This window comes from Electrona antarctica (genome assembly GCF_951216825.1).
Source record: "Electrona antarctica genome assembly, chromosome: 12".
NCBI lineage: Eukaryota > Metazoa > Chordata > Actinopteri > Myctophiformes > Myctophidae > Electrona > Electrona antarctica.
Genome location: NC_136793.1, coordinates 21812529 through 21834711, shown reverse-complemented (window position 1 = coordinate 21834711; position 22183 = coordinate 21812529). Strand labels below are relative to the sequence as shown.

Genomic DNA, 22183 nt, shown 5'->3' with positions numbered 1-22183 from the left:
GCAAAGGCTCAACTTGCACGCATAAATGTACAATTCTTACACAGTTTCATTATATAGATATTCCACTGTTAGGTTCTTAGTTTACATATGATTCTTGATCACTATTTTTATGTATTTGATGTAAATCGCTCTGGATTAAGAGCGTCTGCTAAATGCCTAAATTGTACACATCACAGCAGGAACACTCATTAGCTCCGTCTATACATTTTCTTTTTATATAACCGCTTCTCGGTTAGTAGATTAATCGAAAAAGCTAAATAATGGATAGCAGCCCTAAACACTAATGGATGTTTGTGTTGTCGCTGTGCAGGTGATTATAAAGAACACGATCAATAGTTGTGTGTGTTGTCTTGTTGCTGTGCAGGTAAAGAGTTTTGTCACAGACTCGTTTCTAAAAACACTGGATACGACCATGTTGGAAGTCATAGAGGTGGGCGATTTTACTTTACAATTTGATATTACCACAGTCTATATGAGGTGAATTTGCTTAAGTATTACTTACTTTTTACTTATAATATTTCTGACACGTCTCCTTTGATTGATTTTTAGTCCAATGCTGGAATCAACTTCTACTACAAAACCTTCAGTGATCCTATCTATGTCTGTATGTTCAAAATGCTGAGAGATACACTGTACTACTTGAAAGGTGAGTAATGATCTATGTTCCGTTTCACCCAAAACCATTCAAAACGGTGGACTGGCCAAATGCTCTACTGTATTTTCTAACCTGTCAAGTGGACCATTGTACCATTGTGTGTGTATGAAACCTCAGCCTCTCTCCCTGTTTGCACAGCCTTGCAGACACCATTTGCACGTGAAGTGCACGACTTTGTCCTGGAGCAGTTCAGCAGCAGCCAGTCGGAGCTGCAGCGCGTCCTGCATGACACGGGCGGGTTGCCGGGGGAACCTAGCCCCCTCAAGCTACGTTGTCAAGCCAACGCTGCGTGCGTGGACCTCATGGTGTGGGCCGTCAAAGATGAGCAGGGTAAGCCGTTGTAGCCCAGAGCGAATTGAACCGTGTGTGTAGGGGTGCAACAGTTATTACAATTGATCTAATTGATTATGAAAATTAATCAATTTCAATAATCAATTTTAAGGGAGAGATTCTGAACAGTTTTAAATACAGTATGACTCAATAAATTCAGCATGAATGGACTGTGAAGTCTAATAGAGCTGCAACAATAATGCACTTTTAACCTGGCATTTCTATTTTGGGTATGTCATTAATTGGGAATTTCTTTCCAAAATAGCAGAAATACAAGCTCACAACGTATCACATCATAAGTATTCTTGTGTCATTGCTGTAATACGAAGTATAAAGTAGAGCTTAAAGGACAACTTTAGTTTTTTTTTCCAACCAAGGTTCATGTTTTAGGTTATTAGAGAAAGTAAAAGATGAGTGTTCATTTATTTTTCATTTACTGCTTTCTTCCGTTTTAGCAATTTTCACAATTTGTTTTGACAGGAGGCATTCGAGCAAGTGGCTAAATATGTATCTATTTAAAAAAAATCACACCTGTGTGAAGTGAGGGGCGCTAATATATTAAAGTCTAACTCATGTTGATTAGGTGAGTAGGTGATGTAAAACAAACGGTGCCAACACAAACATTAAACGCCATTAACAATAAAGAGACAATATGACGTAAACGACACATTATGACGTAAATTTTCCCTTCATTGTCAATGCGTTTACAAAGCAAAATTTGAACTAAAGACAAACATTAAACATGTGTATAGGAGGGGCTAGCGCCCCTCAAAAATGTACGGCGATTTCTTTATTATATTATTTACCCATACTGATCTTTTGTGGCCAGATTTAATTTCTTGGGGTCTAGTAGGACTATAGTAAATAATAATAAAGAAATCACTGTAGAATGTTGAAAGAAATAACATATTTAGCCACTTGCTTGAAAGCCCCCGCCCCCTGTCAAAAACATCACGAAAATTGCTATAACGAAAGAAAGCAGTAAAAATGAAAACGAATAAATAAATAACACTCATCTTTTACTTTCTCTAAAAACAACCTAAAATGAACCTTGGTTGAAAAAACTAAAGTTGTGGTAAATCAGACTAATAAATTATATATATATAAAAAAAATAGATAAACAAAGATCTTGTTTTACAATAATTGCTAAGCCATGTTGAGATGAGATGGGTGCTAGCTGCATTGGTTATTATTTGTTTAGCACTCATTGTATCCGTTGTACCCTTCCCACCTGTATGTTTATAGGAGCAGAGAATTTGTGTACCAAGCTGTCAGAGAAGCTGCAGTCTAAAACTTCCAGTAAAGTCATCATAGCCCACATGCCCCTTCTCATCTGTTGCCTGCAGGTATGTGACAACACCATCAAGTCTATTTTGTTTGTATAGCACCTTTCATACCAAGGAAACCCATTAGATAGAGCAGGGGTTCTCAACCCGTGGGTCGCGACCCCTCGAGGGGTCGCCAAATAATTTTGGGGGGTCCCCAAATTATTTTCAAAAGAAAAAAATTCTTTTGCAACTGAATGGCTGTAAAGTGGAAATGAAGAATTTACATATAGTACACATAGTACATGCATACACCTTCCCTAATGATGATGGTTTCAGTATTTATTTATGGTGTATTGTCTCTATTATTAAGGTTATTGTAGCAGTCAATTTATATTGGGGGTCGGGAGGGGGCGGGGCGGGGGTCCCGAGACGTTGCCAAAGCATTTTCGGGGGTCCCCGGCCAAAAAGGTTGAGAACCCCTGAGATAGAGCACCGGAGTCTGGTGTAATTTACACATCATGCCTGAGTCAAGTTTTTTTCTCCCTATTCTGAATTCCCATAGGCTTTGTGTCAAATAAGAACTGTGTTACAAGTAGAAATAAATTATCCCGGCGGTTTCACTCATATGGATATGAAGAATCAACTGACGGCGAGAAAACGATAATGGTACTGCCGAGTGGCTATCGTAAACGATATAGAGCCACCTCCCTCACAGAGACATCTATCTAATAATTTAGCTATCGCTACTTCCTTAGCATAGAACAAGACAGCTGCTCGCTTCCAGCGCCTCCTCACAACGCCACGACGCACAGACCGCCTCACGGAACCTAGCGCCGCACAGCCCTGTCCTCCAACCTCAATCTGCCCTGCATTACACACGCCAAACGTTCTAACATTCATCTTAATTAAATTAATTTGCGTCAAAAACAACTCATCTCCCCGCAAATCACGTGTCACCAGTGTCACCAGTGAAATGCATGTTGGGACGGACACAGATTAATACTGGGACACACTTTTCCGCGCAACAGACCCACACAGGGAAAACAACTCGGACCCTGATACTACAGCTACTCTTGCGTCAGTCGACATCACTTCTTCTTTGGGGAAGCATCGCGGCCAACGCGCGGGTTGCGTGGCACAGGCACCTGAAAGCCAGCTCTGACAGTTGGACGGGGGCATGTTAACGTGAACACACGCGCTGTTTCGACACCACACTGTCTGCTCCCTCCTCAACCACCGTGCCATAGGCTACATGCACGCTGAAAGCCTGGACACTGACTACGACAGGTTACAGCCCTGCGTGCACCCAGTGTGACTGCGTGACACACTGAACATCACCATCACAAGTATTCATATGTTATGATCCAACAAATATAAAAGTGCACAGGAGTGTAACTGTTGCCAAGGCAATTAATTCCCCTCCCTATCACATTACCCACACTAAACATAATTTGCTGTTCATATATTCAGAACGGGTAAGGACTAGTAACTCATAAACCAACTAAGTGGAAAAAGTGGCAGATTAAATACTTTTTAATCTGTTCTTAAGAAGGCTGTTTGCCGAAACGCGCCAGCGTTCTCAAATAAACATGAGAAATTGAATCTGAGCCAGTCTTGCATCTTTTATTTTGGTGTGCTGCTTTTTCCACTTTGGTGGTTTATGAGTTAAGTTATTTTCAAAGCTGAGTACCCACTGCCTTAACCAAGGGCAGTTTCCTGAGTAAGCGCACCTGCTTTTCTTTCTTTACCAATATCACAGAGACAGTTTGTTTATTTTTGGACCACAATTATTTTATGAGACGATTCAAAGATGACCCAATGTTATTCTCCATACAGAAATTACTTCCGCAACCCAGGGGATGAGCGAGTAACATCAGGACTTCGGTACTCTATGTCCTTCACATTTACCCTTAATTTAAAATTGTACCCATCATATATGGAGATTTCCGTACCTGTCTCCCTTTATTCCTATATATGGAGTTCTGTGTCAGGCATGCCCAAATATGGAGTGTTGTGATGTCAAAACAGGCCAGCTCCATATATGGAGCCTGGCCAGGGGCCCTGTTCAGAGCCCGGGCAGAGGCCTTTTGTGGCGGTTCTGGACAACCGTGGGTTCGACCGACCCGACACCGGGCACTGCACTCCCTGCAGGGGTGTGGAACATGTATGTCGGATTTGAAGTCGGTGGGGCGAACGGTTCTCGAGTTATGTGGATTACAGACGTACACACTACAGACATACGTACAGACTACAGAGACGTGCTGCATTTATTCTGTATATAGATAGATACAGTAGATACTGACTGTTTGTCAGTCGCCTCTTTATGAATGTTTAAGGTCTGAACGACCAAAGTGTTCAGGATTTTTTGTTTTTTCTCATTTTTTACTCTTCAAGTATTTAAAGATAAAAAATTAAAATAACTCACTTAATCAATGCAAATGCAATCATGAACCCTGACCTTGGTTAGTGGTATCATGACTCATGAAGTCTACTCAAATGTAGTAACTAGTATAATCTAGACATCTTTGACAATTCTGCATGTGGTTTTACACATTCAGCACGCACACATTGTATTGTATTGTTTTCCCATATCTATTTGAACAGTTTTCATTACGTGTTTCATTTCTCAGGGACTTGGGCGTCTGTGTGAAAGGTTTCCAGTAGTGGCCCACTCTGCCAGTACCTCTCTCAGAGATTTCCTGGTGGTCCCCTCCCCTGTTCTGATAAAGCTCTACAAATACCACAGCCAAAACAGCACAGGTATAACCACCCCCACGCCCCACATTGGTGTGCATCTGTCGCATTAAAATTGAGTTCATTTAAATAAAACTAAATTGACCTGTAGACTAGTGTTAAATTAGTCTAAATGGAAATACATTGACCCGTAGCCTGGTGTAAATTTAAACAGTCTAAATGCAACCAAATGGAGTCGTCTATTTGGTCCCATTGGGAGGCTACTGTAGGCTACAAACTGTATTATGACTAATTCCAAACTAGGATTTTTGGGACAAACGGAACAGTACAGAACAATTGCTCATAATTTTGGGACTGTCCACAAATTTCAAAGTCAGTCGGACTCATGATGTGAATGAATTACCTAAACTACAAAATCAACCATTGTACAATTGTAGCCCTACAATAATTTATCTCATTATTTTAATGCATAAGATGTGAGTGGATGAATGCGTGCATACTGCGTCAGATTTGCGTTAACATTTTTTATCTAGATGCTTCCATTTAAATTTGTTTTATCTAGACGATTCCATACTGTAACAACAGTGCAATTGACCAGATCCCATATCTGACAGAAATAGCCCAGAACATTTCTCTCGTGGCTGGTCGGATGTACAGTCGAATCACCATCGATGACAGTGTGTCTGCGTCACATCCGTGGCCCAATTCTATTGTTCAGAACATGGCATTCATTGACCGAACGATGGCAGACACACGGACAAATCGAAATGCAATTCACATTATTGATTACACTGCAGTGCCTCACAGAATGCAACACTTTGATATATTTAACATTCAACCCATTTAGACCTGGTGTAACCTATACATTGTTATACCTTTCATGCCGGGAGCTACCTCTGTGTCTCATATAGCAACTTCATTTTTTTTTAATAAGAATTTGAAGGTTTTCAGAAAAACCTAGTTTAGGTTATGTTTTAGAAGGTGTTTTTAGAATTGGCCTCAGGTCTAAATGGGTTAAGCCCTATATACTCTATACGCACACTTAATAGTTAAAAAGGAGGAAAACAGAAATAGCTGATCTACAAGCTTGTTGCAATGAGGGGAAATTTAATAAAGAAATAGAATAATTGAAATGTTGTATAATGACATGCCCGAAAAGTGTAGTTAAACATGAGATGCTTCGTAGATTCATAAAGTGATGCTTCTATAAAACATGCCTGTCTCTCATTTTGAAATGTGTTTCTGTCCTTCGCATGCTGTGCTTTTTGTTAAAGGTACCGGAGAAATCAGGATCAACGTAACCAACGAGCACTGCCAGCCAACATTCAACCTCCTCTCCAACAGGAAGGATCAGCCTTCCATGTATGAGCAACTCAGAGACATCTCCATCGACAACATCTGCAGGTTGGACGCAAATTAAAAATATTCTGTCTGTCGGAACAAAATGACACATTTAGTATCAACAAATTGTTTTTTGACAGCCCCAGATTCCCCAGAGTCATCTCCCCTCCATCAGGTTGTTGGTAACTTGTCTGTAACTTGTTTACATTAAACTAATTGTGTAATTTAGGCAGATCAGATGAGAGTTGGATTGCAGAACAGTATTGATGTTTGGTCAATAAATTCTACAGCATGTTTCGCACCACTACTTCACACTAACACTAGCAACTGTTTTTAATTGATTATTTTCAAATCAAGTATTAGCTGATCTCAATCTCCACCTCTCTCAGATGTCTCAAGGCCGGTCTGACCATGGATCCTGTGATAGTGGAGGCCTTTCTGGCCAGTTTGTCCAATCGTCTCTACATCTCACAGGAGAATGACAAGTGAGTGACATCTCTTTCTCTCTTTTAGACCAAAATAAACGTGCATCTGCTGTATAGTCACCCTCGGAATTCTAATCAATGTCCACATTTGACATTGATTGGGAGTCACTCTACAAAAGCCCCTTTTTCCTGCCACAGGGAGGCCCATCTGATTCCCGACCACACCATCAGAGGGCTGGGTCACATTGCTGTGGCTCTGAGGGACACGCCCAAGGTCATGGAACCCATCTTGCAGATCCTCCAGCAGAAGTTCTGCCAGCCAACCTCGCCGCTGGATGTGCTCATCATAGACCAGCTGGGTTGCATGGTTATCACCGGAAATGTGAGTTTTGTGGGGCGGGCACGCACGCACGCGAGCGCACACACACACACACACACACACACACACACACACACACACACACACACACACACACACACACACACACACACACACACACACACACACACACACACACAGTCTTACCACTTCCCTTTTGCTTCCCTTCAGCAATACATCTACCAGGAGGTGTGGAATCTTTTCCAGCAGATCAGTGTGAAGGCCAGCTCGGTGGTTTATTCAGCCACTAAAGACTACAGAGACCATGGCTACAGGTCAGGATATGATATAGTATTAGTATGAGCAGAAATACTGTTAATACTAACTAACTAACATCATGAATGATGTACTGTTATGTGCTAAACGGTGTGTCTCTTTCCCTCTAAGGCACTGCTCCCTGGCTGTGATAAATGCCCTGGCCAATATCGCAGCCAACCTGCAGGTGGAGCCACTGGTGGACGAGCTGATGGTGAACCTGCTGGAATTGTTTGTCCAGCTGGGCCTGGAAGGAAAGAGGGCCAGTGAGAGGGCCTCAGACAAAGGGCCAGCCCTTAAGGTATACTGTAGCGTAGTACGCTAGTTCTCAACACCCCTGGTTTCCAGGGGTCCCTAGTTAATAATTGATAGTTAGAAAAACAAATGGACCCTTTTAGGTCTGTAACTCAGAGAGTGATACAGTGTACAAATTAACTTGGTTCCATTTGTAACTGGGGGTCTTTGAAATAAAAAAAAAAAAAAAACAGCACTGTAGCATTACATGCATGCATGCATGTACTACTGAATGTCATTTCTGATTCCTCGTCTGTCTTTATGTAATCTCTCAGGCATCAAGTAGTGCTGGAAACCTTGGTGTCCTCATCCCAGTCATTGCTGTGGTAAGTAGGAATTGTATATGTTTACTGTAGGAGTGTAGGTAACCACCCCTCAACCCCTAAAATGTTATTTGTGTGTGCTTGGTGTTGAAATACAACACTGTTAGAAAATCTACAGGAGAATCTGAGTGGTTAATGGTGAATCCAGATTCTGCTCTTAGTTATTATTTAACTCCATGGACAAATATTTACCTTCCCCGCTGGTGTACACAGCATCGGTGTCATAGGGTTGGTGATTTTTTTCTCCCTTTTTTGTAAAGTTTTTATTAGATACATTGTATGACAAGTGACAACACATTTCTATAGTAAGTTAACATTAGTTATGTGCATAATGTGTACAGATGTACAGTGTACATTGCTGATTTAAATCAGTTGAATGATGAAAATAGTATTTCCATCAAAAAGGCCAAGTACACAAATTGTTATTTCAGAATATCTGTAACAAAACAAATGTTTGTTCTAGTGGATCTTAACCTCTTTCTCTCCTTGCGTTGTTTATATTATATATATTATAGGGGTGTAACGATATAGTAACTGTATCGAAATATCGATTTTAATTAAAAAAAGTATATCGAAGCATTTTCGGACTCACTCAGCCAAATATTTACAGAGACCATTTCTATGTAAAAGAGGAAAAGTATTAATGAAAAGTCCTTAGACATAAAAGTGCATGTGATGATGATACATTTCCAAACTGCACCTGTTGAGTTGAGTATCATGTAAAACGATTTTACCGTGGCTCTTTAGAACCAAGGCTGAATACCTTGCATGAATCATAGAATTTGCGGGAACTATTAGGGGTGTATTAGCTGGACTCCTGGGTAGGCCTGTCACAATTATTACATAATAATCGCCTAATCGTAATTATTTGAGATAATCGACAACATTTTCAAAAATAGTGGAAATAGATCTGTGATGCGTTGTGAGCTTGCAGATTGGCAATTCCCACCATTAATGTTTTTTTAGACAATATTGATGGTATATTTAGGTTATTTGTCAAACTTCAAAGCCAAATGGAAATGTATTTTGTATTCATATGTTCCAGTGTTCAACGACAGAAACACAATTCAATCATTAATCTCAATTATTTGTGTGACAATTAATCGTCATGTAAAATGTCCTAATCGTGACAGACTTTAGTTTTGCGAGGGGTTGGCCACCCGGCCCATGAAAACAAGGCACTCTGTGCGGTGCTCGTAGATGAAGAAGAGGAAGGGCCTGTCCACGACGAAGCGGATCTGAGAGGAGAGCGGCATGAAACCCACCTGGGTCAGAGCAGCGGCCTCTGTCCCCTCCTCGTTCACCGTGATGGTCCCCTGGTGTTTCAGCTGGATGGGTACACAATGGGGAGATATGTTTGATTGATTGAAGTTCACATGAAGAAATGGACAAGGTGTCCATCGATGGCTGCGATTCACAACCATCGATGGACACCTTGTTGATTTAGAGTTAACTATACCTACCAAATTAATGCCGATCTTTTCCGTGGATATCCCAGTGAAGTCTCCATTCTGCTCAAACAGGTCTGTCAGACCCATCTCCTTCAGATTGTCAATGAGGTTATAATTCTGCTCCAATTTAAATTTGGGGAACACCACTTCACGAGTCCTAGCAGAGGAAGAGACAGAATAGACAGAATTGGAGAAAATCTAATATTATGATATTTTTGATAATGATATACCAAATACCTTGCTTCATAGCGATATTGTGGAGATGACTATTGGTGCTTTCACAAAATATTTACACAATGTGATCAGCAGTAATACCTAAGTGTATACGTATATAACTAAGTTCAGAAAATCACATGACTTACATTACATCACTGTAATGCAGCCTTTAAAGCCATGAAAAGACAACACTTATGCTTTATATCACAATATTACCATATTCAAAATCCCAGATGATATCTAGTCTCATCACAAATTCACAATATCGATATAATAATGATATATCGCCCATCCTTAAGTCAGAATATATGTCTATTTTCGATCTGTTAATGCCAAGGACTCAGGATCTCAGTTATACCACACCATCTTCATGGAGCGATTTGCCTCACCATGGAACCTTCTCTCAAAATGTTGTATTATATGTGGACATATAATAGTTCAGCACAGAGTGTCCTGCTGACCTGTTTGTCATGTTGTTTAGCCACTTGTTGACCACAGTGGGGGAGATCTCCTGCTCCAATTTCCTCATGTCGGAGATTTTCCTGGGCAGGGCGATGAGCATGCTGATGTTTCCTGCGTACGGGAGCTGAGATCAAGACAGTTTATTTTACTGTACACTGATCATTTCTGTTGGCTATAATGAACTTGGAGAGAGACTTCATCAGAAAGATGCAATATACGCATACAATTATATACAATGGTCTACCATCAGTTTGAGACCACCCACCTGCAGGATGTCACACTCTAGTTCGTGGTCGGCCGCAGCCATGTAGTTCCCCTTGTTGGTCATCATTGGCACGCGTACGTTTGTCCTCTCGTTCACACGGAAGTTGCGGTAGTAAGTCATTTCTTTGGGGAACTTTTGCTCCCATGTACCTGTTTCATGAAAGTAAGGGACATTTGATGTTCTGTGAGTAACCAAACAAAACTGGTCTACTGATGTCCGACTGTTTCCTGTTTTGAATAGTTTGCAACTTCAATGCAACAACAAAAAAACTCAATACTGGTCCAATTTCCAACTTGTGCTTACTGCTTACCTTTGAAGTACAGATAGTTGAGCAGCATCAGCACCATGTTTGGGTCCACACTCTTAAGTGGCTCTTTGATCAGTCCTTTGGTCAGCCTTAGGATACGATGGTTGGCCTTGTTCAGAAAGGCTGGGTCTCCGAAGTCCACTGACTGTGGCTCGGCAAAATAATAAGCCTTTGTGTCCGCACGGAAAGAATCTTTCAGTGCGACCTCTTTCTTCACGTAGAGGTCGTTCACCGAGCGCAGTGTGTAACCAAAGTTCCTCCGGAATAGACGGTGTGTCAGCTTCCTGAAAAGCTTGTGCACAGTCATGTTGTCATAGTGATGGCTGGCGTTGACAAAATCGGCAAATCCCATAGATTTGTAGAGCTGGTCATGGGTTCTGGGCCCCGCTCCCAGCGACATCATCGCCATAGCAATAGAGATGCCCGCCGGGGCCAGCAGGATGTTGTCAGTCTGGTTAACGTGGTTACGGAGGCTCCGGTACAGGCTAAAACCAAAGCGGGCATTGATGATGTTTATTCGCTGGAGCCGTGAGCGGCTGTGGAACAGCCGTAGGAGTCTGGCACGGCGGATCTTGGGGTCGGAGGGCTCAGCAAATATGTCGATTTCCGGAGCCGGGGTGGCAATCTCATCTATTGTGTCACCTTCTCTGAAAAACAGTTGCATGATTGTATCATCCACTTGTATGTTACATTGAAAACAGTATTACGTTTTAAAATAATGTTTTAAGATACTGCATTTTAGTAGTGCATAAATGATCCAATAGCAGTATATTGGATATTACCTTAGTTGTGTATTTTATCATGTCTTACTTGTACTTATCATCATCAGTGTCCTCAGCCAAAAGCATATCAAAATCAAGATAGTCTTCATCCTCAAAGCCGTCAAAAGGAAGGTCGTTGGTCACAGTGTTCTCTTTATGGAAGTCCAAGGGGATGGCCTCCATGTCCGTCACCCCTGCCTGGCTTCTGGGGTCCGGGTCAGCATCAGGCTCAGTAAAGTGAGTGGCCAGGTCTTTTATCCCAGCTAAGGCTGGACTGGCCAGGAGGCACAACATATAGGAGACTTTGATGAGCCACATCCTGAAAGGAGATGGGCAAGAACAGAGGCTGAATCAGAGAACGACGGAATAACTGGCCCTCAATGGAAATGACTAGCTTGATGATATATCTCAAACTTTGAACCCAAAATTGGAAAAGTAAGATTAACATGATACTGGAATTTGAATGACAAGTTAAAAATAGAAATGGCATCTGGAAATAAATTAAGTACTGACTCTAACATTTAGTATTTGGTAGCATATCCAATGACTGCATTAAGCTTGCTACCCATTAATATAACCAATGTTTTTGAGGCACTCTTCCAGGCTTTTACTACAGCCTGTTTTTGTGATGTCACTGACTGATGTTTTGGGGAGTTTCTTCACAGCTCTCACAATGTTTCTGTGATCAATGTCTGTTGTTGTCCTTGGTCGACCTATTCAATGTACATCAGCTGTTGCTTTCTTTTTCAGGACATTCCAAGTTGTTGTACAAGCTATACGCAATGCTTGTGCAATGGCTCTGATCGATTTCCCCTCTTTTCTAAGCTTCAAAGTGGCTTGTTTTTCTCCTAAAGGCAGCTCCCTAGTCTTCACGTTGGTTTATGTTTTCTAACACAAATACAGTCTAAACGGGCAAAGTCCAAGGCCAAAAGAGTAGACATTAAGAACTATTTATTGTTTAATCAACTGGACACATCTGGGCAACAAGAAACACCTGTTAGTCACATGTTCTATTATTGCTCACCTAAAAATTGATTGGATGAAAAGTTGATGTACCGTATTGCTAGCATAGTCTAGATACAAAAAATAGCTATAACTAGAAAAAGTGCCCTTCTGGGCACAGGTCTCCACCAGGAGGATAGGACTGTGTGAGATGTTTGGCAAAATGTTTAGGAGTAATATAAACATGTTTGCCTTTGATGGCAATTGGATGATTTGAGGCATTTTGTTCCAAAAATGTGATTTGCAAAAATCAACCTGTTGGTGGAGCTATAACAGGCCAATGTGAAAAGGGTGGGATATATTCCTCAGCCCAGTAAGAAAATGTGTGAAAGATTTCACGTAAATTGCATGCTGCGTTCATGTTTTTGTTCAAAACGGGGCAATCTTGCAAACTGTGAAAGCCAATTATAGCCAATTAGGATGGAATATGAAATATCGGACAGATCCGACTTGAGCACATGACCATAGAGATACTGTGTAACGATTTGTGAGATTTTTGGACAGAATCTGGAGGAGTAATATCAAAAAATGTGTTTTACAAAAGTCGGCCTCCTGGTGGCGCTATAAAAGGCAGATGCGGAAAATGCAGGTCAAAGGTTTGTCCTTGGCCTCTAGGGAGTGTGCATGCAACGTTTCACGCAGATCGGTGCAGTTTTAGGTAAAACATGTGAAAAGCTGCCTCATGGTGGCGCTATAACAGGCCGTTCTGGAAAATGCGGGGCAGAGGTTCATCGTTGGCATCCAGGGAGTGTGTGTGCAAAGTTTGGCATCGACCGGGTTAACGGTGCCGGAGATTAGCTGTACACAGACGGACGGAAGGACACACACACGGACGGACGGACACACACACGGACGGAGTGCAAAACATACTCTCTCCCCATGCCTTCGGCCTGGTGGAGACAATTAAAAGCTGAATTTCAGATCTGTCATTTCATGCACATCTTTTAACCTCAAATTCAGTTGTCTTTCAGCTTACAATAAGAAAAAGGAATTTACCTTGTTTTCCAATACTTTTGTATGGGACTGTATATACTGTATTTAATATGTGAAATGGCTTACCTTGTGGTTGTTGTGTGTAGGCAGGAAATTGGTATTGGTTCTGTGTGCAGATCTATGAGCAAGGAGTTGAGCATGGCAACTGAACTTTGATGCAAGCTCCTCCTGAACAAATAGGCCAGATCAAACATCGGACAAAAAGTGCTGTGACTAACTGAAAACTTGAACTCTTCCCAAATCACTTCATCCCTCCAGAATATTTGTTTTGGTTAATTGTCAAAAGTCTTTTAATCAATATCTTTTGTATGTTGTCACATGCATATTGGAGTTTGTGTAATGGTCTTGATTGTTGTTTCACTCTTCTTTTGGAATCTCATATTGCAGTATGAGATGGAGATTTGAAGATGCTTGATTGTTCATCTTGCTGCTTCTCCTTTTTCCTCAATCCATAGCTGACCAGACGCCTTCCGCCAATCAAAGAGGCCAAGCCCCGCCTCCAGAAGCTGTTCCGTGACTTCTGGTTGTACTCTGTGGTTATGGGCTTTGCGGTTGAGGGGAGTGGTAAGTCATCTTATTGAATTCCTCAGTTTTAACAATCCAGTGCCACACACCAATTTGTATTTCTCTGCTGTCGGGAAGAAACCACCTAACTCCAAAATGTTCATTTTTCAGGAAAAATATTTTGAAAAATATTTTCTTTTCAGGAAATAAGAAAACCTTATATTTTGAAAACAATATTTTGAAAAATATTTTCTTTTCAGGAAATAAGAAAACCTTATATTTTGAAAACAAATCAATACTGCCTCATCAAAGTTGGTGTTGTGACTATATATTGTCAAATACTTTCATGAGAGGGGGAGAGGTGGTGGAGTTAGTGGCGTTAGCAGACAGTTTAAGGGTCCAATGGAGTTAAGAGGTTTTGTCCAAAGCGTGTTTTACTACTTTACATTGGTTCATTATTTTCGACTCAACACAGATGTAAAGGGTAGCACTGATTTATTTATGCAAAAAAAAATCAAAAACCTCAAAAATGGAGTTTCCTTCCGACAGCAACGGTATTTAGAAAATAAAGTGGGTTAGTGACGCCTTTATAATCAACAATGTACACTTTGTCTGAAATGTCTGACCTTGAAAATCTGTTATTTTCACCAGCATGAGGTATAAATTAGGATTTAAGCTTCATAATTTGCATGATAAGGAATGTTTCCCTGTTTGTCGGTCTCTGTGCGTGTGTTTGTTTTTGTGTGTCTCTCTGTCTGTCTGTCAGGACTGTGGCCAGAGGAGTGGTATGAGGGAGTTTGTGAGATTGCTACCAAGTCTCCCCTCCTCACCTTCCCCAGTGGAGAGCCTCTACGCTCAGAGCTGCAGTATAACTCGGCCCTGAAGAATGACACAGTCACACCGGTATGCACGTACACACACACACAGTCGTGCGCACACAGTCGCACGAGCGCGCACGCGCACACACACACACACACACACACACACACACACACACACACACACACACACACACACACAGGCGGCTGAGGAACGTGCATCATATCATGATTCATGAGAGATCAGTATAGGAAATACTTACATTTTATGCAATTTCGGGCTAGTCCTTACTGTATAGTAATTAACTCATCCAGCGTCACAGCTCCATCTGGTGGAGGGCTCGCTGCCACAAATGCATTGTGAATGAGCAATACTCTTAACTTGAAAGCCCTTTTGGCCGGAAACCGCTGAGTCGGGAAGTAAAATCTGCTATTTCCCACGACTGTCATTTAATCCACCCAAAACATACTTTTTATAAGCGAAATACTATCGTTTAGATAGACAAATCAGACGCAAATCAAGTTTGTTTTTGGTCTAAAAAGTGATTCCGAGACATTTACGTTCTAAGTTGCTGTGTCCTCATAGAAAGCATAAGCCATTGGATTTTTCATTTCCGGTTTGAGACGTTTTTTTCTGGGGAAAACTGGACGCAGCTGACCACCATAATCAATTGATAATAAAAAGGCGTGATAAGGCATCATCGGCAACGAAAATGTAAATAGGCGTCAAAAGGCTCACTCAGCAGTGGGTGAGTTAAGTGAAAAATGTATGTTCCACATAGTTACTAGCGATACATGTACATTAATGTTAATGGAACACATTGGACTAATTGTTTTTGCCCAACACCATCCAATCCAGTGACATTTTAAGATCTCAAGCAGCTCACCGGTATCTATGTAATACTTAATCTTTTTTTTTTATTACTCACCCACGAAGACTTGCATTTTTGTTTGTGTCGCAGGAATTCATAAACAACAATCTATAAATGTTGCAAAAACTAATGAATAATAATAATCTACCCCACTGATGGTCTCACTCTCAGGGCGTCCTTGGAGAAGATTTACAGACAGGACCGTGGAAGTTCAAGTTGGACAGTGGTCCTACCCACTGCTTCCAGCAATGCTTGATCTAGAAACCCCATTTGGGTCCATATTTGTTGATATCAGGTTAAGAAGGCCAGTCTGACGTCATGGACCCACAGTTTGGGCAAGACTGAAGTGGTACATATTTGGACGAATCCATATTTGGGCAAGAGTGACATAGAAGAAGTGATGTGTTACAGCAACTCGGCTTAAAAGCACACTCAGAGAGCGATATTTACTATTTACCAGATACCGAATGATCATCAACAAGAACCTTGCTATACTGAGTCCTTTTTCGTGTTTTTAGGAGTCAATACCCGCATTGAGCCGTCAGTATGTCTGCTCTGTCTACTTCTGCTCGGCTGCTGAGGAGTGCAGTGAGGACTCAGATGGTCCCCAGGGCCAATTTAACAGAAAAACCTGCAAAGCACAAACTTACTGCTGTGGAACAGGGCTTTGCGTTGATGGTCATGTCTGCTACCATCCTTGTTCCCTCTGGCTGGATATTGGCTAACCTGGAGAGTTACAAGAAGAGAGAGTAAAATTAAGACAAGAGGAAAGAGTTGCAGAAGAAGACAGGAAAATATGACAGAATGGAGCATCATGGGGAACTAAAAGCTTGTTTCACATCAAGAATATGTTTCATCACTTCACCCTCTCTTTCCAGTCTTTCTCTGTCTTCAATGCGAAAAGTGAGGATCCACAGCACTTTTCTTTCTGTTCAGATGTCTGTCTCTGTAGAGTAGACCTATCATCCAACAAATCTACAGTACCATCCAAAATTAATAAAGATTAATAAAGAAAAATCACACTTGTGTGAAGTGAGGGGCGCTCTTATCATCATACTGTGCTCAGCCAATCATATGAGCTCAGACAGACAGACAGACAGACAGACAGACAGACAGACAGACAGACATGCACACAAAGCTGTGCATAGGAGGGGCTAGCGGTGCTAGCCTGGCTAATAAGCCAGACCGAATCAGCCGTTGGCAAAAAACAAATTGCCTGCCGGCGGATTACGGTCTGGAGAGGCTCAATTGTACGCCCATTTCCTACACCAGAGAACTGGTGTGGCCAATCGGGACACGGTATGCAATATGGGCGGGCTTTGGTACAGTGATGTTCAATGCTTGAGACCTTTGACTGACAGTAGCTCTGACCAATTGCGTCAAAGAGAAAATGTTTGAACCCGCCCCCCGGGAAACAAGATCCATACACAGCATCTCCAGACTCAAATACCACACAACATAGTGATTTGAGTCTGGCTTATTAGCCAGGCTATAGCGGCGCGCCCTCAAAAAGAAAAGAAAAAGAAAAAAATCACTCTTGTGTGAAGTGGGGCGCCTCAAAAAAGCTTTTGTACTTCACAGGGCTCCATAGATTTGGCTGCTACATGATGAGGTGGCAGCCAAAAATATGGACCTTTTTAGTGTTTGTTAACTTTGTTTTAAGCATCCCGGGGCGTCATGTGTGGGGTGGCATGAATAAGACAAACATGAAAAATCTGAAGTTGCTTCTGTGGGCTGATTCCCCCCCCCCCCTTTATCCACCCTGGCTTGTTTCTTGTTACAAAATTAGATTATATCGGCCACATGTCGTCTTACGTTGCCATTTAGTGCCCTAAACAAACATTAAAGTCCATAGACTTGGCTGGCAAAGGATTTACATCATAAGTGCTCTAAACAAAAAATGCTGTAGACTCGCCTGCCATATCATGTGATCTTCAAAGGGCATGTATTGGAAGGGCTAGCGTCCCTCAAAACATATAGAAAACATTTTGATAGAATCCCTGATCTTATATTACCATCTGGCGTGGACAGTCTTTTTTTGACTAAGGTGCCCCAAAAGAGATCTAGATTCAGACCTATGCAATCTCATTTTGTGACGAATCATACAGCACTAGTTGGCTGTCCAATTAATTTTAGTTACTCTTATGTTTTTTTTTTTAATCAATTATTTTCAGGTGAGGCAGCAACTCCTATTGGTGGATTTTCCCAACCAGCTTTTCTATTGTAGAGGAAATATTGACAACGTGTTCTGTTTCTGTCCCCAAGGCGGAGCTGAGTGATCTGCGATCTACCATCATCAACCTCCTGGATCCGTCCCCTGAAGGCGCTGCGCTCATCAATAAGCTGGACTTTGCCATGTCCACATACCTGCTGTCCGTCTACAGATTAGAATACATGAGGTACAATGTGACTTATTTTTTAGCAACTTCAGCTCTATTTTATACTTTGTTGTATGACAGTGCAGTGCAGTGAAAATAGCCCATCTACAAGCATCGCATCGCTCGAATGACCTGAAGGATTTCTTTCCCTCCTTTCAGGATGCTCCGTTCCAACGACCCAGACCGGTTCCAGGTCATGTTCCGATACTTTGAAGACAAAGCCATTCAAAAGGATAAGTCTGGTGAGGTTATGGATTCTCTTCATACAGTATACCGTACCATACCGAGTACATGAGTAATAGTTTCTCAAGTGCTGTACTTGACCAATTCACACATTTTCAACCTATCTTCATACTGTATATTGTAATTGGTCCACACTAATGCTCATTGTAAGATGGCATAATTTATCTCTGTCTCAGAGGAGAGCTATTTTTTTAATAAGGGTGAGGCGTCATAAGGCGTCATGTGGCACTGAGACAGTTAATGCAAAATTATTTTTTATTTCTACATTGTGTTATTGCTACCTTAAGTAAAAAGGTCCTTCCACCACTGCATAGGCTACTGTCCTTCTCTGTGTCTGTTCTCTCTCTCATCTTGTTTTCGCATGTTGACCATAATGACCAGGCATGTTGCAGTGTGTTATTTCTGTCGCGGACAAGGTGTTTGATGTCTTCCTGCAAATGATGGCTGAGAAGGTAGGAGTCACACATTGCACACTACTAATTCATGAGGGTTAATATTAACTAAAAATTTACCCATAAGGGTTCACTAATCTCTATCTTTTTTAAGCCCAAAACCAAGGAGCACGAGGAGGAACTGGAACGGCATGGACAGTTTCTATTGGTCAACTTTAACCACACCCACAAAAGGATCCGCAGAGTTGCGGACAAATACTTGTCTGGTTTGGCCGAGACGTAAGTATTTCTGACCCACCAGAAAACCTGTCGGCTTAGGACTTCATATCAATATCACAATTATTTGAAATACAGTCATAATACAACAGCTGTGGGTGTGGCTTTCATGTGGGTGGTGACCCACCAGAAAGCCAGTTATACTTAATTATTTTACTGCTAAGTACGAACATATTCGTACAGGCGCTCCCAGGCTGTGGTTTTCATATCAATAAACTTCGTCTTTTGGATAAAACGTCCTGGGTGCTGGGTGTTACTAATAGAAAGTATGGTGAACTTCGTCCTGGACGATTGGGGTGTTAATAACTGGGTGTTTGATTAGTTTTATTTTTTTTATCAAAATGCTTTTATGTTGTTTTAAATCTCTTTTTTTGTGTGACCAACTTTTTATTTTTCATTTTACATCAAGAGCAACCCATTTTAGCTTCAATTACAAATGAGGTTTTTGTTCTGGTATTTGACTGTTCAACTACATCTATGTCTGTTAGATTCCCCCACCTGCTGTGGAGTGGTCGTGTGTTGAAGACCATGTTGGACATCCTGCAGACACTCTCTCTGTCACTCAGTGCTGTAAGTATGAGAAGTGACACCGATACCAAATAAAGAAGCATTGTGACCCGAGAGATGTTGGTTACAATCTCCAGAACGGATCTCTGTGGAGCTGCTCAGTAGTAGAGTGAATATTTGAACAAAGGAAGAATTTAGACTCATTGAACTTCTTGTAAGAAAGACCTATAAAGTTTTGCACTGAAAGTAACAAAAGGTTGTTGTTCTTGCTTACTGTAAATCGCTCTGATTAAGAGCCTCTGCGAAATGCCTAAATTGTAAAGGGGGGTTGCATAGTCTTATATTTGGGTATTTTCTGTTTTACTTTTTAAATGTATCTAAGTCAAACTAAACTATAAGCATGCACTGAACATATTTCAGGACATCCACAAGGACCAACCTTACTATGACATCCTAGACACCCCCTACAGGATCACTGTCCCAGATACATATGAGCTCAGAGAGGTGAGTTTGGACTTCACTTACACTCGTGACCACAAGAGGGCACCAGACTACTGTTTTACACATTCAGAACATTTCCCTTTTAATGCAATTTCATTGATGTAATGTATAATCTGCATGTGGTCTAACCTTTCCATGTTGTCAATGAATGACCACCTAGAAGTGAGTATTTCATGTTTTTTTTTTGCCCCTAAATAGTTTCCTATATTCCCTAATTAAGCACCTTCCGTAGGTATTTAATGAAAGTCATTAAGCAAAATTTGATGATCATCTAAACGTTTCTGAATCCCACTGAGTCCTTTCTGTGTAGGTCATCACCAGTTGTCTCTCCTTTCAGAGCATAGTGAAGGACTTTGCTGCTCGCTGTGGTGAAATCCTAAAAGAGGCGATGAAATGGGCCCCCTCTGTCACCAAGTCCCACCTGCAGGTCAGTGCTGTGGTTCTCAAACGTTTTAATCTCAAGGACCCCCATAACTCTCAGAGTCTGTATGGGACGGGTCTATTTGGAACCCCTTCAAGGTACCCTGGGGATCCGTGGACCTCACTTTGAGAACCACTGCTCTAGTGCATTTACCCCCTTGGTTCGGTTGGGCGAGTGTTAATACTCTTGATTGATTGAAGTATTTATTAACAGTTTGCAGAATGGGTACATTTCACATGAAAGCACAACACAGCATACAACAGTTAAACTTGGCTGGCTGTGGACGAAAACACACACACAGACCCCTTTAATTCCGCACCAAGATCGACATAGAACAAAATGACCGGGTCTGCCGTCGATCGTCATCAAGCAACCCCTCCCCACCATGTCTGTGATGTCATCGAACATTTTCCATCTACGGGTACCGAGCAGGACACGATCCAAAAAACTCATCCCATTGAAATAGCCCTCAGATTGAGGTGATCATAGAAATTTAGAAAACAAGCATGTTTTTGGAGATGAATAAAAAAAATTGAGGGCCGCACTGGTCCGCTTCCGCTGTCTGGATCACAACACCAAAGATGGTTTATGTATGAAGATGGGCCAACTTCATTGGAGCCACTAGAGGCGAAATGGTACACAAAGCCTACACATGGTCTCCTAAATATAGTAGGCGTGGTTTGCTTCTCCCCGACCTCCACCCTCCCCCCTGACAACAACACTGTTTCCACACTCAGTCTAGTAGGTGGCGGTAATGCACCATTTAGGTTTGCCGACCGCCATGAAACCCGATAGAAGAAGAAGACAACAACACTGACAAGTCATTTAACAAAGTACATTGAAAACAACTGACAAGGTGTACTTTTGAAATAGTCGTTTTAGTTTCTCGAAGTCCTCCAACCATATAAATTCATGATTTGGATCTATCTCATTAAAAGGTCTCTCCCTAATAGAGTTGTAGAATGGACAATAACAATTTCCTTTAGATCACACAGACTACATAATCTATCCTCCTCAACCGTGCCTACATATCTGCCTGTCTCAATATGCAGACCAAGTATGCCAGCTCTAATTTGGGCACATAAGGATCATTTCTAATATGTCCATTCATTTCACATTATAATATTCACATATTATCATCTTAAATATGGGTCAGAGCCCCCTATGTGTTGTCCGTGACATTGCAGATGGACAGAGAGAGGCTTCCGGACTCATCTCAAATCTCGCGAGAGTTTGTTGCTGGGATAAAGAAATGTCATTAACAAAGTAGATTTTCTCCTGATTTGTCTCGCTAAAAGAATTCATTTTACTATGAATATCTTGTAAATATTGTGTGCCTTGTGATGATTTGGTCCAGTATTTAGTTCAGTGACCATGGAGTTAAGGAATGGTTCAGAAGCTGTGTTCACGTTCACTCTCCCATTGGAAATGAATAGACTCCAACATTCTTCCTGTCTCCTAATAATGTTACCGCCCACCTCATGCAGATACAGGAAGTAAAGCAAAGTTGGCCTCTCTTGCTAATTCTCCTCTTGGACAACACACATATCTAATGTCTACACCTGAATTGCTTCCATGTTCCCGGAAGTAGGTGATTACTGGTGGTGTCACCTCAAATAGGGTCCTCTATGGGAGATATGCCAGTAATAGCCAATAGACGCCATTAGAGGGCGGCATGGATAGAGTTTTAAGAAGCTTCTTTCTTCCATTTCCTGAAAAGTAAAAAAAGGTTTACACCTAACAGCAGCAACTTTATATAATTATTTTGTTCTGTGTGTGTGTGTGTGTGTGTGTGTGTGTGTGTGTGTGTGTGTGTGTGTGTGTGTGTGTGTGTGTGTGTGTGTGTGTGT

At 41.5% G+C, this 22183-nt stretch overlaps 2 protein-coding genes across 3 annotated transcripts in view; one reads left to right on the top strand and one right to left on the bottom strand.

Annotated features, from left to right (window-relative positions):
- Nucleotides 1-22183, top strand: part of pi4kab (phosphatidylinositol 4-kinase, catalytic, alpha b) — a 68682-nt gene that overhangs the window by 9395 nt on the left and 37104 nt on the right. For both annotated transcript variants that reach the window (XM_079516399.1, XM_079516398.1), the window contains exons 9-28: nt 365-430; nt 550-646; nt 794-985; nt 2231-2331; nt 4884-5013; nt 6222-6351; nt 6678-6773; nt 6912-7095; nt 7264-7367; nt 7480-7648; nt 7917-7967; nt 13877-13985; nt 14692-14828; nt 17881-18014; nt 18153-18235; nt 18618-18688; nt 18783-18907; nt 19393-19474; nt 19832-19915; nt 20250-20339. In XM_079516399.1, coding sequence (XP_079372525.1) covers nt 365-430; nt 550-646; nt 794-985; nt 2231-2331; nt 4884-5013; nt 6222-6351; nt 6678-6773; nt 6912-7095; nt 7264-7367; nt 7480-7648; nt 7917-7967; nt 13877-13985; nt 14692-14828; nt 17881-18014; nt 18153-18235; nt 18618-18688; nt 18783-18907; nt 19393-19474; nt 19832-19915; nt 20250-20339 — 2235 coding nt within the window. The remainder of the gene's footprint in view (nt 1-364; nt 431-549; nt 647-793; nt 986-2230; nt 2332-4883; nt 5014-6221; nt 6352-6677; nt 6774-6911; nt 7096-7263; nt 7368-7479; nt 7649-7916; nt 7968-13876; nt 13986-14691; nt 14829-17880; nt 18015-18152; nt 18236-18617; nt 18689-18782; nt 18908-19392; nt 19475-19831; nt 19916-20249; nt 20340-22183) is intronic.
- Nucleotides 9101-13561, bottom strand: serpind1 (serpin peptidase inhibitor, clade D (heparin cofactor), member 1; the record flags this gene model as incomplete). The annotated part of the gene is made up of 7 exons (XM_079515968.1): nt 9101-9292; nt 9428-9572; nt 10093-10217; nt 10359-10507; nt 10669-11312; nt 11482-11745; nt 13488-13561. 7 exons carry the CDS (start codon nt 13559-13561, stop codon nt 9101-9103), a joined length of 1593 nt encoding a protein of 530 aa, XP_079372094.1.